The following is a 14,654-nucleotide window of genomic DNA, read 5'->3' as shown; positions in this document are numbered from 1 at the left end:
GGTACAATTAGCAGGAGGCTACAATTACTCCTGCCATGTTTTGCCAGCAACACACCCACCTAGCAGGGGATGGCAGGGCCACAGAGCACAGGGCCTCCTGGGAACAGGCTCAGGGGAGGGGCACTGCCTCTGCACTCATCAAACCCACACAGCCGATTCATTCCCATGCTGCTCATTCTATACCTACCCCACCACTTCCCAAACCCTCTCCCTCACCCCATCTGAGCCTGCCATCCCTTCCTCTCCCCAGGCCTCCCCCTGCTCAGCTCCCAGCTCCCTCCACTCTGCTCCCCACCACCAATGACCAGCGGGCTCCGCAGAAAATAGCACTCATGTCGCCCTACCTGTTTCAACACTTGACAAAATATCCCACATCCCACCCTAGACCTCAAGCCCCACCATGCTCTGTCCCCCATTTCTGAGTGAGGAAGGGACCCCCCCCCATGCCCCTTCCTCACTCGGACTCCCTCTGCCTGGAGGACGGCTCTTCTCCACTCTTCGCCTGATTGTGAGATAGTTTTCACCCAAACCCCCCACTTTTCCTTGTAACGACCTCCTCCCTGGTTCACAAGTATGATGGAAATACTGCTTATGGGTGTGAAGGATTCGTGTGCGCGAAATCAAAGTCAGAAGTTGTTCATTAGAAAAGCAGCCTTACTGTTGTTCTCTTCTGAACACCATATAACATGGTGGAAGCCAGAACAGTGAAGCCTAGCCGAGATCGTGTATCTGGAATATCTACAATGTTAGGAAACAGCATCAACCAAGTCACAGAGCCAGTGTTCCAAGGAGGGGGCCAAGCCCCGTGGGTCATGGGCAGGGCGGGTTCAGGGACTCCTGCTGGGGCTCTGACTGCTGGCTCCACAGCCAGGTGTCCGGCGAGTGAGGCTGCCTGCACCCCAACCTCAGTGAGGTGGATCAAGATCCCACAGATGTGCCAGCCAGAGGGGCTTCACAGCCTGCCTGGGAGCCGGCCGAGGAGCTGCCTGCTGTGGACTCACCAACGGGAGCCCAGAAAGCTGTTCAAACCCACACTGCCTACCCTAGGGCTTACTGCCCTTCCCTCCTGTTCTAGGTAAGGAGGCACTGAAGGGAAGGTGGGCAGCATACGTGGCTGAGGGAAGCCGAGGCCAGCCAGGCCTCCACTCTGCATCCCTACAGGGCTGGGCCAGAGTGGCCCTCAGAGCCTTGTAAACGGACCTCTAAGGCAGCTGGAGGTCCCAACCCAAACCCCTGGCTGGGGCCCACTCATCCCTCGACTCTCACACAGAACCCACCTGGTGTCCCGGCTACACTCGTCCCTAAGGAAAGAAGGGCTCCATGGCCAAGGACGGCATTTGATGTTGCAGACCACAAAGCAGCAGACTGCAAAAATCCCAGGGGGTGAACTCCCTACCCCAAATCCCAGGTCTGCTCCAGACAGGGAAGGCCATGCAGATGAACCCAGGTCTTGCAGGACAACATATTCGGGTCAATTTGATGCAAGCTGCCTATAATTCTATGATGTCTCAGTGGGTGACAGAGACCCCAGAAGCTCAGGCTGTGGCCTCAGTATGCTGTGTCATTCTCAGGAGGCTGAACTGCAAGTTCTTTAGATCCGGCTGTGCTAGAAAGACCTGTCTATTTATAGCAGAGGGGTTGCTTGGCTGAGTTGCAACCACGTTTTGGGGATCAGGGCAGGATGCCTCACAGCAATAAGGCAGAAACTGGAAAGGGAGGCTTGCTCCGGAGCTGGCGTCCCCAGCCAGCGCAGCACCTAGCAGAGTGTGAACCCCCGCTGATCCGGTGTTACTGCAGCTTCACGCTCCAACAGCATCAAACCCGGGACCTGATGGCAGCAGGATCCTGCCTTCCCCCAGCCTGGCAGGAAGCGGCAACCTAGGGCTTCATCTGGAGCTTGGGGAAGGGGTCCTGCCTGCCTGCTGCGCATGAGGGGCCTTAGCGCTGCTTAAAGGTGAACAGGAAAGAGGCAGTCTCAACCCAGGCAGTCAAGGTAGTCAATCCTCTCGCCATTTTAAACCACTTTTACCGTCTGAATAGCTTTGGTTTCATATGGACTGAAGGCTTCCTCAGCCCAAGGAGCAAGGCAGCATCTCACAAGGGCAGAAACCAACAGCAGGTCCTGCTGGGCAGGGCGACTTGAGGAAGGACTCTGAGCTGCGGGTCACATGGCATGCAGGAGTGCTGGACACAGCAGGGGCCGCCTTCCCTGGAAAGATGCTGTACTTGGCCCCTGGGGCGGGCACAGGGGCAGCACCAAACCTTGGTGTGCGCCACATAGACGGGGGCGCTGGCATAAAACACCAGTTCCTGGGCCCCAACTCAACCCCCTGGAATCAGAATCTTTGGGGTGGGCCCAGGAATCTTTGTTTTCAACAAACAGCCCAAGAAATTTCAGTGCTGCCAGCCTGGTAGTGGTCAACTGATGAGCGTCGGGGGTCTGGGATTTTGCAGTCAGGATGTCAGGTCCTGTAACCCCCAACATCTTCAGGCCTGTTCAAAGGAACCCCATGCACATCCATGCACACGGGTAATGCTCTTCTGAGGGTAACCATGGGTGAAAAGCTGGGGGCCTCCTCTTGCCTTCCCAAGAGACCATGTTGCAGACTCAGGAGACGGAGTGGGGGCAGGCGGTGGGCACAGGGACTCCTGGCTCCCCAACAAGGACAACCAGGCCACACCCCCACCCTCATCCCCCAGACCTGCCAACACATCTGCCAACAGTCCCGCCACCTGCCAACAGTCCTGCCACCTCTGCGGATGGATTCCTGGGCCAGAGCTCCGTCCCAGGGAGGAAACATCACTTTGGCTTCCTGTACCCCTGCCCACTGTGCAAAGTCCAGCTCTGCACCCAGCAGATCCTCAACACTGGCTAAGACAAGGAGCCCACGCCATGTCACCATGCTCCCTCCTGCGGGTGAGAAGGGCCCCATAGCTGTCACTGTCACCATGCACGTCTGCACTCCACACTTCACACACAAAAGGGCCTTGAGAGTTTGGGACAAGGAAGTGTTTCTTACAAAAATAATCCAGCCGGGCGCAGTGGCTCACACCTGTAATCCCAGCACTTTGGGAGGCTGAGGTGGGAGGACTGCCTGAGCTCAGCAGTTTTAGACCAGCCTGGGAAACAATATGGTGAGTCCCCATCTTAAAAAAAAATATATACACACACACACACACACACACACACACACGTGTATAACATGTAAAACATTTTCATGTTTGTGTGTACATATATACATATACAGACACACATATATAAACTTTTAAAAAAAGAATCCACATATTTCTGCTCTATTCTGTGCAGGTGCACCCACCAACCCACAAGACTTTTGCCCTTTGACCCCCTACCACTTTACTCCTGACCCCTGGGCTCCGCACATGCCCAAGAATAAATAAAAGAACATGTCCAGGAGGCACTGCTTATCAGGTTTCTTGTCTGTACATCAGTGATATCAGCGAGTCTGGGGCCTGAAACGTACTTTTCTTGCACTCACACACCCCTCTCTCTGTCATCCCAAAGGTCACAAAAGAAGTTCCTCTTGTCCCACAGGGACACACACAGACTTTTCTAGCTGGTTGAGATTCTAAGCAGAGAACACACAGGTCATTTGCCCAGAGCAGGCACCTGGTAACTGCTACCTGAACTCCCAGGTGAGCGTCCCACTAGCTGGAAGGAAAAACAAGCATGGAGAATTCACAAAGGCAACATTTATAGAATCCAGAAAAGGCATTTACTTTTTATGGGGAGCAATGCACATAAAACCCGAGACTCCAGGAAGCCCTTTGTGCTTCATGATTAAGAGGCTGGGGAGCCCCGAGCCTCCCTGCTAGGAGGTCAGAGTGGAGGTGATTTATGAAGAGTTTATTAAATTTCCAGGGCACAAGATATCTGCCCTGATACGGGAGCTCTGAGAATCATTAAACAGCTTGAGGTGGGTAGGAGAGTGAGAAATGGATTCCAAAGTATTGAGTTCTCCAGCAAGGGAAGCAACTAAAGGAGACCCAAACAGCATCTTCCTCCACTGTGAGCTCAGCCCCCAGGGATTAGGCATCTTAGCCTTACTCACCATCTGTGATGAGTGCTCTACTGGTCAGAACCTTCCCCAGCATGAACTTCAACACGGCCAGGATGCTGCAAAGAATCCCACTTAAAATGGAGACACTGAACAGGAAATCGTCCTGCAAGAGAAAGTTCCAGATTTCAACAGTTCACCTCCTGCTGGAGCAGGTCATCTCCAACCCACTTGCCTTAGAGATAAGCTTTGTTCCAAGTACAAGTAGTCAGTCAGGTATGCTGCCACCAGGTGGGGGTATACTGCATGCTTTCACATCTCAGTTGTGTGTCACCAGGAATTGGAAAAGATGCTCAAAAACAGATAATCCCAATTTATATTTACTTAGAAAACCATTATGTATTTATTTTCCTGTAGGAAATTCACCTTCCCACTATTCTGCTAAAATGAGTAGCAGTCATAGATCAATAACATAGTTGGTCAGAATGCTAAGAACAGCGTCTTCTAAATAGAATTTTCCACAGATAATTCACCAAGCAGTTGACTGAGAATTTTGGAACACATAAACACACCACTGGCCTAACAATCCTTCAACAGAGACAACTGAATTTGCCACAGGGTCAGTTATGGCCAGAGCTACTTAAAACCATATCTTTCCCCCTTAAATTCACACAGGGCAATTGAGAGTTCATATAAACATGGGTAGAGAAAATAGCATCTAAAAATATAGTCTGCTACTGACGTTATCTGAACACTTCCTCTAAATTGTTACCTTACTTTTGCAAGCCAACAATTGAGTCCCATATGCAATAAGTAAGCACCACTATCTCCTGACATTGGGGCCCATCCAGCTCTTCTGCTTCAAGCTCCCATGTGTCACCCCCATGAGACACAGCCTTCAGATTTCCCAATATTAAAATGCACCTGCCAGCAGAACTCAGATGCAGCATCATACATAGGCAAAGAAATCGGCTTTTCCCTACGCATTTTATTAATCAAATTCACAAACCTCGTGTCAGAACCTGGGAAGAGAGAGACAGCCTGCTTCATGTTCAAAACTTAACAAAGCCATTTGAAAAACCACTTCACTGGAAACAGGTTATCTGTATAAGGTCAAAGCATCTCCCTGAAAACATGGGTCAATGGCAGTGGTGGTTTTGGCAACCTATGTTCACAAACTCTTCGCTACTCCCCACCCCATCCCCTGCCCTTGAGTTTGGACTGGACTTAGAGACTCAAATCTAACAGAGAGGATAGAAAGGCAAAAACAGTAGCTTACCAATGGAGAACCCAAGCAGACACCACCTTAGCCCAGTGATCAAGGTTCACATTACCGTTAATAAGTTGTGTTAGCACCATGTCGCCCCCGATACGATGTGACAAGAAGGGCACTTTACCTCCATGGTGTTCCATCCCCAAATCCATAACCTCATTTTTTTTTTTTTTTTTTTTTTTTTTTTTTTGAGACGGAGTCTCGCTCTGTCGCTGGGGCTGGAGTGCAGTGGCCGGATCTCAGCTCACTGCAAGCTCCGCCTCCCGGGTTCACGCCATTCTCCTGCCTCAGCCTCCCGAGCAGCTGGGACCACAGGCGCCCGCCACCTCGCCTGGCTAGTTTTTTGTATTTTTTAGTAGAGACGGGGTTTCACCGTGTTAGCCAGGATGGCCTCGATCTCGTGACCTCGTGATCCACCCGTCTCGGCCTCCCAAAGTGCTGGGATTACAGGCTTGAGCCACCGCGCCCGGCCCCATAACCTCATTTTAACTGCAAAACAACATCAAACAAACCCAAACTGAGGGACGGGCTACAAAATACCCGACCACTACGTCTCACGTGTCAAGGTCATGAAACACGAGGAACGACCGAGAGACTGTCACACACTGGACACTTAAGGAGATTTGATAACTAAATGCAACATGGCATCCAGACTGGATCCTCGAACAGAAAAAGGTCATCAGTGGGAAAACTGGGGACATGAGAAGGGAGTCTAGAGTTCTGTGAAGAGCACCGTCATCCCGCGGTAGAGACGAATTTGCCGCGGCTGTGTGCCATGTTAACAGCAGGGCAGGCTGGATGGAGGGGGTATGGGAACTCTCTGTACTATCTGTAAAACTCTCCTATTAACCTAAAATTCTTTCACATTTAAAAGGTGATTTAAAGTAATCAACTCACTGAAGTTTTACCTCCTCAAATGGCCAGTAAGGCCCATCCCAAACCAGGTCTCCTGACAACTCTTCAGTCCCTCCTATGCGGAGGTTACACAGCAGGGGACACAGCGGGAGGGGGTCAGGAGCCCCAGATGGAAGCTCTCTTTGTGCAGGGACTCAGCTTAAGTCCAGGAGACAGCACGCACAGAAAATAAACTGAACATGATGCTACCATCTGAGTATGTGTCCCCGCCAAAATTCACACATGGAAACCTCATCGCCGGGGTGATGGTATGAGGAGGGGGGCCTCTGGGAGGTGATTAGGTCGCAAGGACAGAGCCCTCATGAATGGGATGAGTGCCCTTACAAAAGAGGCCCCAGAGAGCCAGCTTGCCCCTTCCACATGTGAGGACACAGGGAGAAGCCACCGTCTTATGAACCAGGAAAAGGGCCCCCACTAGGCAATGAATCTGCCGGCATCTTGTCTTGGGACTCCCAGCCTCCAGAACTTGTGAGATGGAAATGTCTGTGGTTTATGAGTCACCCAGTCTGTGGTGTCTTGTTATAACAGCTAGAACTAAGACACCCGACCAAAGAATCGCATGTCAACAGCCCCAGGTGCTAACAGGACTCAGGAAGCACAGGCCGGGATACTGAGGCAGTTAGGAAAGTCAAAAACTTTGAGGCCTCACATTTGGAGACCGAAGGCTCCCTTTGCTTACCCCACGCCTGAATCCCCTCTGGCTCCGTTCAGTCTGTTTGCAAAGCCCTCCTCCCTAAGTGTCCAGAGGTAGAGAAGATCTGTGCTTACCCCATCTAGGCCCCTGGGGCACAGGGGCTGGGCTGGGCTGCCCCACCCTGAGATGCAGCTCAAGAAACGCCACCCATGGCTTTAGTGACCGTTCCTCCATCTCTAAAGGGAGCTTCAGAACCAGGGCTCGGCCGACCCAGCGGCAGGAGTGTGCCAGGCAGGCCTTTGTTCAACTCTAAACTCCAGGGCTTACTGGAAACGAACACTTGGATCTCAGTTGCTCCTCTGTAAGCGGCAGTGGGATGCCTACAGCCCCTGGCAGCCGCTGGCAATGAAAGGTAGGAGTTGTTGTTAAGGGGCCGAAACACACGATCCACACACAAACGTCCTCTACCTGCCGGCCACATTGGGTACTCACGTTGAGCCCCAACCAAGCCTGGTCAGCGTTCTTGTGAGAGACACAGGAAGCTTGTCACCGAGAAGTAAGTATGCATGGTGAAACAAACTTCAGCTTCCACAAGACCAGGACTGAGCTCCACCGCGGCCTATCAAGGGGCTGTGCGGGAAGCTTCCTGCACCGGGGAGGCTTCATCTCGGGGGCGCTCTCCATGGACCGGAGGGGCCGGCGAGGTCCAGCTCCTGGAGGACTGGGGCGGGCTTCCCGGGGCGAAAAAGTAGAACCACTGGGTGGCAGCTTCAAAGGCACTCAAGCAGGAGCCCCACTTACTAGCTGTGTGACTCTGGGCAAGTCCCTGAACCCCTCCCTCCCTCCACTGTCCTACCTATAAAGTGGAAAAAAACAACAGACCCCCGACGGTGGCCGCATGCACTGCGAGCACAGCGCTCAGGGCAACCACGCTGCCCAGAATTTCCTTCCTCCATGGTTCCCGGTGGAAGCTGACTCCCAGAGACACCCGCATGGGCCGTGAAAGGTGGTGAAGCGGCTCGGTGCTGCCGCACCTCAGCCAGGCACGTTCCGTGGCTCCACGGACTCGCCCAGGGGAGAGCAGGGCAGCACCGGGCCCGTGGATTCTCCCCTCCTGCCGCATCCCCCCGCTCCAGCTTCGCTGAGTCATGAGCCAGGGGTGCATATAGCTCTGTGGCAAAGGCGCCCACTTCTTCTGCAGGATGCCCAATGTCATGGAGGCTGAGACAGTGAGGGTCACATACAGGTCCAGGCCATCTTCATGGGCGCCAGTTTGTGCTTGCCCCCTCCTCCTGGCTCAGCCTTCTTTCCTGACTGCACGGCTGCTGACTTCAGGCCAACACCACACTCAGAGGCAACGGCCTTACCAGGACGTCGGCACCAGCAACCACCATGTGGAAAGTCTCATCCCTGCCACAAACCCCTATTCTGCATCACTTAGAGGAGTCTGCTTCTCTGCCTGAACCCTGCCATAAAACTTCATACGGATGTGTCACGGGGTCAAACAGGGCCCGGCACAGAGTGAATGCTATATTAGTATTGGGAAGCTAAGTTTTTTAATGTAGAGAAGCCAAGATGCAAAAGGCAGGCTTTTTCTGAGCATGGATTATTTCTACCAGCCACCCTTTGCTCCTAGGACTGGCTCTGAGAGAGCAACTACCTTTCCCTCTAGAACAGAGTCTGAGGCCATCTCTGAGTGTCACCCAAAGCTGCAGGCTGCAGGTCACCACTGCTGAGTGGATCTGCCTCAGAAACAGACGAACCCTGCGGAGGAACCCAAGAAGGATCCAGGCTGGCACAGACCTGCCAAAGCCCCTCTCCCAAAACCAGCTTTCAATGTCCTAAAAGCTCTGTAATTTCCCTGCCCAGGCCCAGATGGCTTTCCTGCAGTGCACGTGCTCCTCTCTCCACACGGCTCCCACGTTGACTGTTGGCATGAACAGAATGTCACAGAGATGCAGTCAGCAGCCTGCTCAAGACATCAGTACCTGGCTGGGCGTGGTGGCTCATGCCTGGAATCCCAGTGCTTTGGGAGGCCGAGGTGGGAAGATCACTTGAAGCCAGGAGTTCAAGACCAGCCTGGGCAACATAGCAAGACCTGATCTCCACAAAAAATATAAATATTAGCCAGGCATGGTGGCGCACGCTTGTAGCCCCAGCTACTCAGGAGGCTGAAGCAGGTGGATCACTTGAGGCCAGGAGGTTGAGACTGCAGTGAGCTATAATAGTGCCACTGCACTCCTGCCTGGGCAACAGAGTGAGACTCTGCCTATAAAACTAGGTTTAAAAAGACATCAGTCCCTATTATAGACGAGATGTCTGTGTTCCTACAAAATTCATATGTTAAAGCCCTAACCCCAATGTGACAGTATTTGGAGATGGGGCCTTTGAAAGATAATTAGGGTTAGATTAGGTCATGGGGGCGGGGGGGACTAGTACCCTTGTAAGAGACTAGTACCTTTATAAGAAAACAGAAGATCTTTTTCCCCACCACCCATGTGCACCAAGGAAAGGCCACATGAGGACACAGTGAGAAGGCAGCCATCCATAACCCAAGGAAGGATCCCTCACCAGACGCTGACTCTGCTGGCACATTCATCATGGACTTGAGTCTCCAGAACTGTGAAGAAGAAATTCCTGTTGTTTAAGCCACCTAGTCTACGACATTTGTCTTTGGCACCCCAAGCTAAGACAGTCTCTAAGTTTAATAAAAGAAAGTTTCTGAGAAGATTCCTTCCGGAGAGTCAGGAAGCCACAGCAGACATGGAGACATGGCTGACTATGAGAAACCCTAACACGCGTAGGCTGTACCGCCATTGACTTTTCTCAAGGTGCAGCCACACCTACCATGCCACGGAATTCTCAGCAGTGTCAGAGTGGGCGTCTGACAGAAACAGTTGGAGAGAGGCTAAATGACTTTCCCAGGGTCACTCTGCTAGTGGCAGGACCTGGAATCGTTCCCAGCTATAAACTGTACCAGGTTGCCTCATCGAAGGCCTCATCATCATCTCTCATGTCCCTAAACAGTGGACTCCGTGAAAACAGCGACAGCAATTTCCTTGCTAGGTATTGAGTTCCTGCTGTTACCAGTACTGTGTCTCTATAATTTCTCACAGTTGAATCTTCACTGAATGATGGAAGATTACGACAAAAAGGTTTAAGGAAATTAGCCACTCATTCAGGGCCAAGTATAAATGTACATTAAAGGTAAACTCCACATAAGTTTTGTCCATGCTGGCAAGCTCCTTCAACATCTTGTAGTAGCAAAGACGTTTTCTGACCATCTCAAAGCCATAAAAGATTGACATACTTGACGAGACAGAAGTTAAAGCATATTCAGGGGAAAGATCAAATACAAACTAGGAAAAACATTATCACGAAGGGTTAATCTCCTTACTCTATAAAGGGCTCATGGAAATCTAGAAGAAAAAGACCAACAAAGAGAAAATGGACAAAAATATATGTGAGAGACAGTTAAAAATAACAAATTTTAAACCTCTGAAAAAGGCTCAAATGCTCATAAAATAAATGAAAGCCAAAACGATAGTAACACCCTTTTTATCTAACCAAAAATATCACAAGGCTATGAGAAAACAGTCTCTCATACCATTCTGATTGGTGGCAGTGCAAAATGGTCCAACCTGTACAGAGAACAATTTGACAATTTCTCTGAAAAGTACAAATCTCCCCTTTGAGCAAGCCACTCACTCATGTGAATTTATCTTAGTGCTACACCTGTACGTGCATGCAAATGACGGAATATATAGACCATTCATTACAGCAATGAAAACAGACAAATCCAAAATTAAAGATGAGGATCATAATACTTTACATAACTGATAGAACAAACTAACAGAAAGTCTGTAAACAGAAGACTTCAACAACACGATCAACCAGCTTTGCCTGACATTTATGGAACATCTACCCTACAAAGGCAGGACACACATTCTTTTTAAATGTAATATTAATGTAGATCACATTCTACGCAATTAAAAAGATATCAACCAATTAAAAAACTGGAATCATACAAGGCATATTCTCTGACAATGGGATTAAACTAGAAATCAGTAACAGGATAATATCTAGAATATTCTAGTGTTTGGAAACTAAACAATAGAACAACCCACTTCTTAAAAACTCATGAATCAAAGAATAATTACCAGGGAAATTACAAAATATGTTCAAGTGAAAGAAAGTAGAACAACAGTATATTGAAATTAGTGGTATGCAGCAAAAGCAGTGTGTAGAGGAAATTTTATAGTAAATAATGTACTTAAAAATGTTTAAAAGGCCTAATATCAATGATCTGAGCTTTGCCTTTAAGAAAAGATTAAAAGAAAATCAAATTAATCCCAAAGTAAGAAGGAAAGAAATAATAAACTTATGAGTGGAAATCAACGAGACAGGCCAGGCACGGTGGCTCACAACTGTAATCCCAGCACTTTGGGAGGCTGAGGCAGGTGGATCACTTGAGGTCAGGAGTTTGAGACCAGCCTGACCAACATAGTGAAACCCTGTCTCTACTAAAAATACGAAATTAGCTGGGCATGGTGGTACATGCCTATAATCCCAGCTACTCGGGAGGCCGAGGCAGAAGGATCACTTGAACCCAGGAGCGGAGGTTGCAGTGACCCAAGATCACGCCATTGTACTCTAGCCTGGGTGACAAGAGTGAAAGTCCATCTCCAAAAAAAAAAAAAAAAAAAAAGAAACCAATGAGATAGAAAATGGATACACAGTAGACAAGAATCAATAAAACCAAAGACCTTAATAAAGATCAGTAACATAGGATAAACCTCCAGGACTCATCTAGAAAAGAGAGGACACACGTTACCAACATCAGGAATGAGAGAAGGCACATCACTACAGATCCAACAGGATCTATTAAGAATTAAATAAGGAAATACAACCAACTTGATGCCAATAAATTTGACAACGTAGAAGAAATGGACAAATCGAAGGTCATTCAAGAAGTAGATAACCTGAAGAACCCTGTAGCGATTGAAGACCCTGATATTGTAGTGAAAATCTTTCTCACAAAACTTCAGGCCCCAATGGTTTTATTGGCAAATTCTGCCAAACATTTAATCATTTAAAGGAGAAATAACCAATTCTAAAACATCTCTTTCAGAAAAAAAGATAAAGAAGAAACACTTCCAATTTATTTCTCAGGCCAGCATTACTACGACACTAAAAGCAAAAGAATCATAAGAAAACTACAGACCAGTAGCTCTCATGAATCAGACTTAAAAGTCCTCAACGAAGTATCAGCCACACAAATTCAGCAATATATAAAAAGGATAATACAACATGACCAAATGGGGTTTACCCTAGGGAAACAAAGTTGATTAAACATTCAAATATCAATCAAAGCAATTTCCCATATTGACAGAACAAAAAGAAAGCCCATATAATCATCTCAATAGAAGTAGAAAAAGCATTTGATGTGTCAAATGTGTCACTACCCACTCATGGAGAAGGGAAGGAAAAAGGGAGGAAGGAAAAGACTTCTCAGCACTCTAGGAATAGAAAGGAATTTCTTCAACTTGATAAATGGTATCTAGGAAAAACCTACAACTAATATCAACCAATGGTGAAAAAAATGAATGTTACTCCTAAGATCACGAAAAAGGCAAGGACATCTACTTACATTACTTCTATTTGACACTGATTAGGAGGGACTAGCCAGTATACAGATAGAAAAGAAAGAAGTAAAACCATTTTTATTTACAGACTGCATAATTTTCTATTTTGAAAATCCTCAGTAATTTACCACCCCTCCCACACACAAAACATACTTATCAAAACTATAAGTGAGTTTAGTAAGACTACATACCAAGTTAGTAAGTAAAACTCAACTGTATTTCTGTACACTAGCTAGAAATATGGAGTTTTTGGAATCACTATTTAAAGTAGCATAAAAATACTAAATACTCAGTGATAAATTTTATATGTAATACCTGTGCACTGAAAACTACAAAATATTACGGAGATAAAAGATTTTAGTACATGGAAAGATATACTGTGTTCAATTATTATTAAAACGTTAGTCCTCCCCAAACTGATCTGGATGCAAAAGCCACTGTGAGCCAAATCCCAGCAGGCTCTTTTAAAGAAATAAAAATGGACAAGTTGATTTTAAAATGTATGTGTAAATGAAAGGGCTTACAACAACCAAAGTGATTTTGAAAAAGAACAAATTTGAAAGGTTGACACAAGGCCTCTCCTCATTTGATTTATGAAATAAGTCATTTCCAAACTGATTATAAAGCTATTGTAATCAAGAAGTGATACTATCATAAAGTCAGACAGACATACAGATCAACAGAACACAATAGAAAGCCTAGAAATCAGCCCACTCTCGGATGTAGTCATTTAGTTTTAGACAAAAGCACAAAAGCAATCCAGTGGAAAATGTAAACTTCATTACAACTAACGGCACTGGAACAACTGGATATGTGTATGGAAAGAAAGAAATCCTGATCCTTATTTCACACTATATATAAATTTTAATGTGAGATGGACTGCAGATCTCAAGGTGAAGCTAAAACTGTAAAACTAAATTATGTATGAACTTGGGTTAGGCAAATTATTTCCTATGACAAAAAACAAGCACTAACCATTAAGAAAACTGTGATAAGTTAGACTTTATCAAAATTAAAACTTCTGCTCCTTGAAAGACTACTAAGAAAATGAAGGCAAGCCATGATACAGAAAAAAAAAAAAAAAAGTAAAACATATCTGATACAGAACTGGTATCCAGAATATTTAATAATTTCTACATCTCAGTAAGAAGAAAACAGGTGACTCAATTTAAAAAAAAAAAAAGCTAAAATTGGAACACTTTACCATATAAGATGTAAGAACAGCAAATAAACACAAGGAAGGATAATCAACATTATTGGTCAACAGGGAAAAGTACATGAAAACCACTGTAAGTGACCATTACATACTCATTAGAATCACCAAAATTAAAAAAAAGAAAACACATAATACCGAGTATGTGAGGATGTGGAGCAACTGGAAGTCTCATATGCTGCTGGTGAGAATGTAAAATGGTACAGTCATTTTGTAAAAGAGATTGGCCATTCCTTGTGAAATTAAATATAGACTTACCATGGGATTCAGCAATTCTACTCCAAGAGAAATGAAGGCATATGTCCACACGAAGACTTCACACCAATGTTCTCAGCTGCTAATTTCATAATAGCCAAAAACTGGAAATAACCTAAATGTCCAACCACTGGTGAATGGAACAAATTGTGATCTGTCCAGACAACAGAATATTACTCAGCAATAAATAAGAATGAACCACAGATATGTTCGGCAAGAATAGGGCTGCATTTCAAAAGCATTATGCTAAATAAAAGAATATAGACACAAGAGACTAAATACTGAATGATTTCATTTCTATGACTTTGCAGAAAAGGGAACCTATAGTGACAGAAAGCAGATTAGCTGGGGAGAGGAGGTGATTAATGACTGCAAAGGGGAAGGAGGGACCGTTTTGAGGATGATGGAAATATTCTATATCTTCATTGCGGTGGTAGTTCTGTAACAATACACATCTGTCAAAACTCATCAAATTGTATACTTAAAGGGTGAATTGTATGTACATTATATCTCAATAAAACTAATTTTAAAAAAAATACTCTCTCAGAGATTCCTAGGTAATAATTACTGACGTTTACATAATTCAGCTTATGCACGTAAGCTGGTATGATCATGTACATTGTAATGTTCATAATGTTCCTAATGTCCATTATTGGAATGTACAGTAAAGGACACAGATCAAACCAGAGTCACTGTGAAGATT

General features: G+C 46.6%; 1 protein-coding gene across 1 annotated transcript in view; it reads right to left on the bottom strand.

Moving 5' to 3' along the window:
- The window catches only part of TMEM163 (transmembrane protein 163), a 261,099-nt gene that overhangs the window by 6,266 nt on the left and 240,179 nt on the right, over positions 1–14,654 (bottom strand). Inside the window, exon 6 of the mRNA XM_030916147.1 lies at positions 4,071–4,182. Coding sequence (XP_030772007.1) covers positions 4,071–4,182 — 112 coding nt within the window. The remainder of the gene's footprint in view (positions 1–4,070; positions 4,183–14,654) is intronic.

Source organism: Rhinopithecus roxellana, chromosome 14, assembly GCF_007565055.1.
Source record: "Rhinopithecus roxellana isolate Shanxi Qingling chromosome 14, ASM756505v1, whole genome shotgun sequence".
Classification (NCBI taxonomy): Eukaryota; Metazoa; Chordata; class Mammalia; order Primates; family Cercopithecidae; genus Rhinopithecus; species Rhinopithecus roxellana.
Note: the sequence above shows the minus strand (reverse complement) of the source record. Positions and strands in the feature narration are given on the sequence as shown.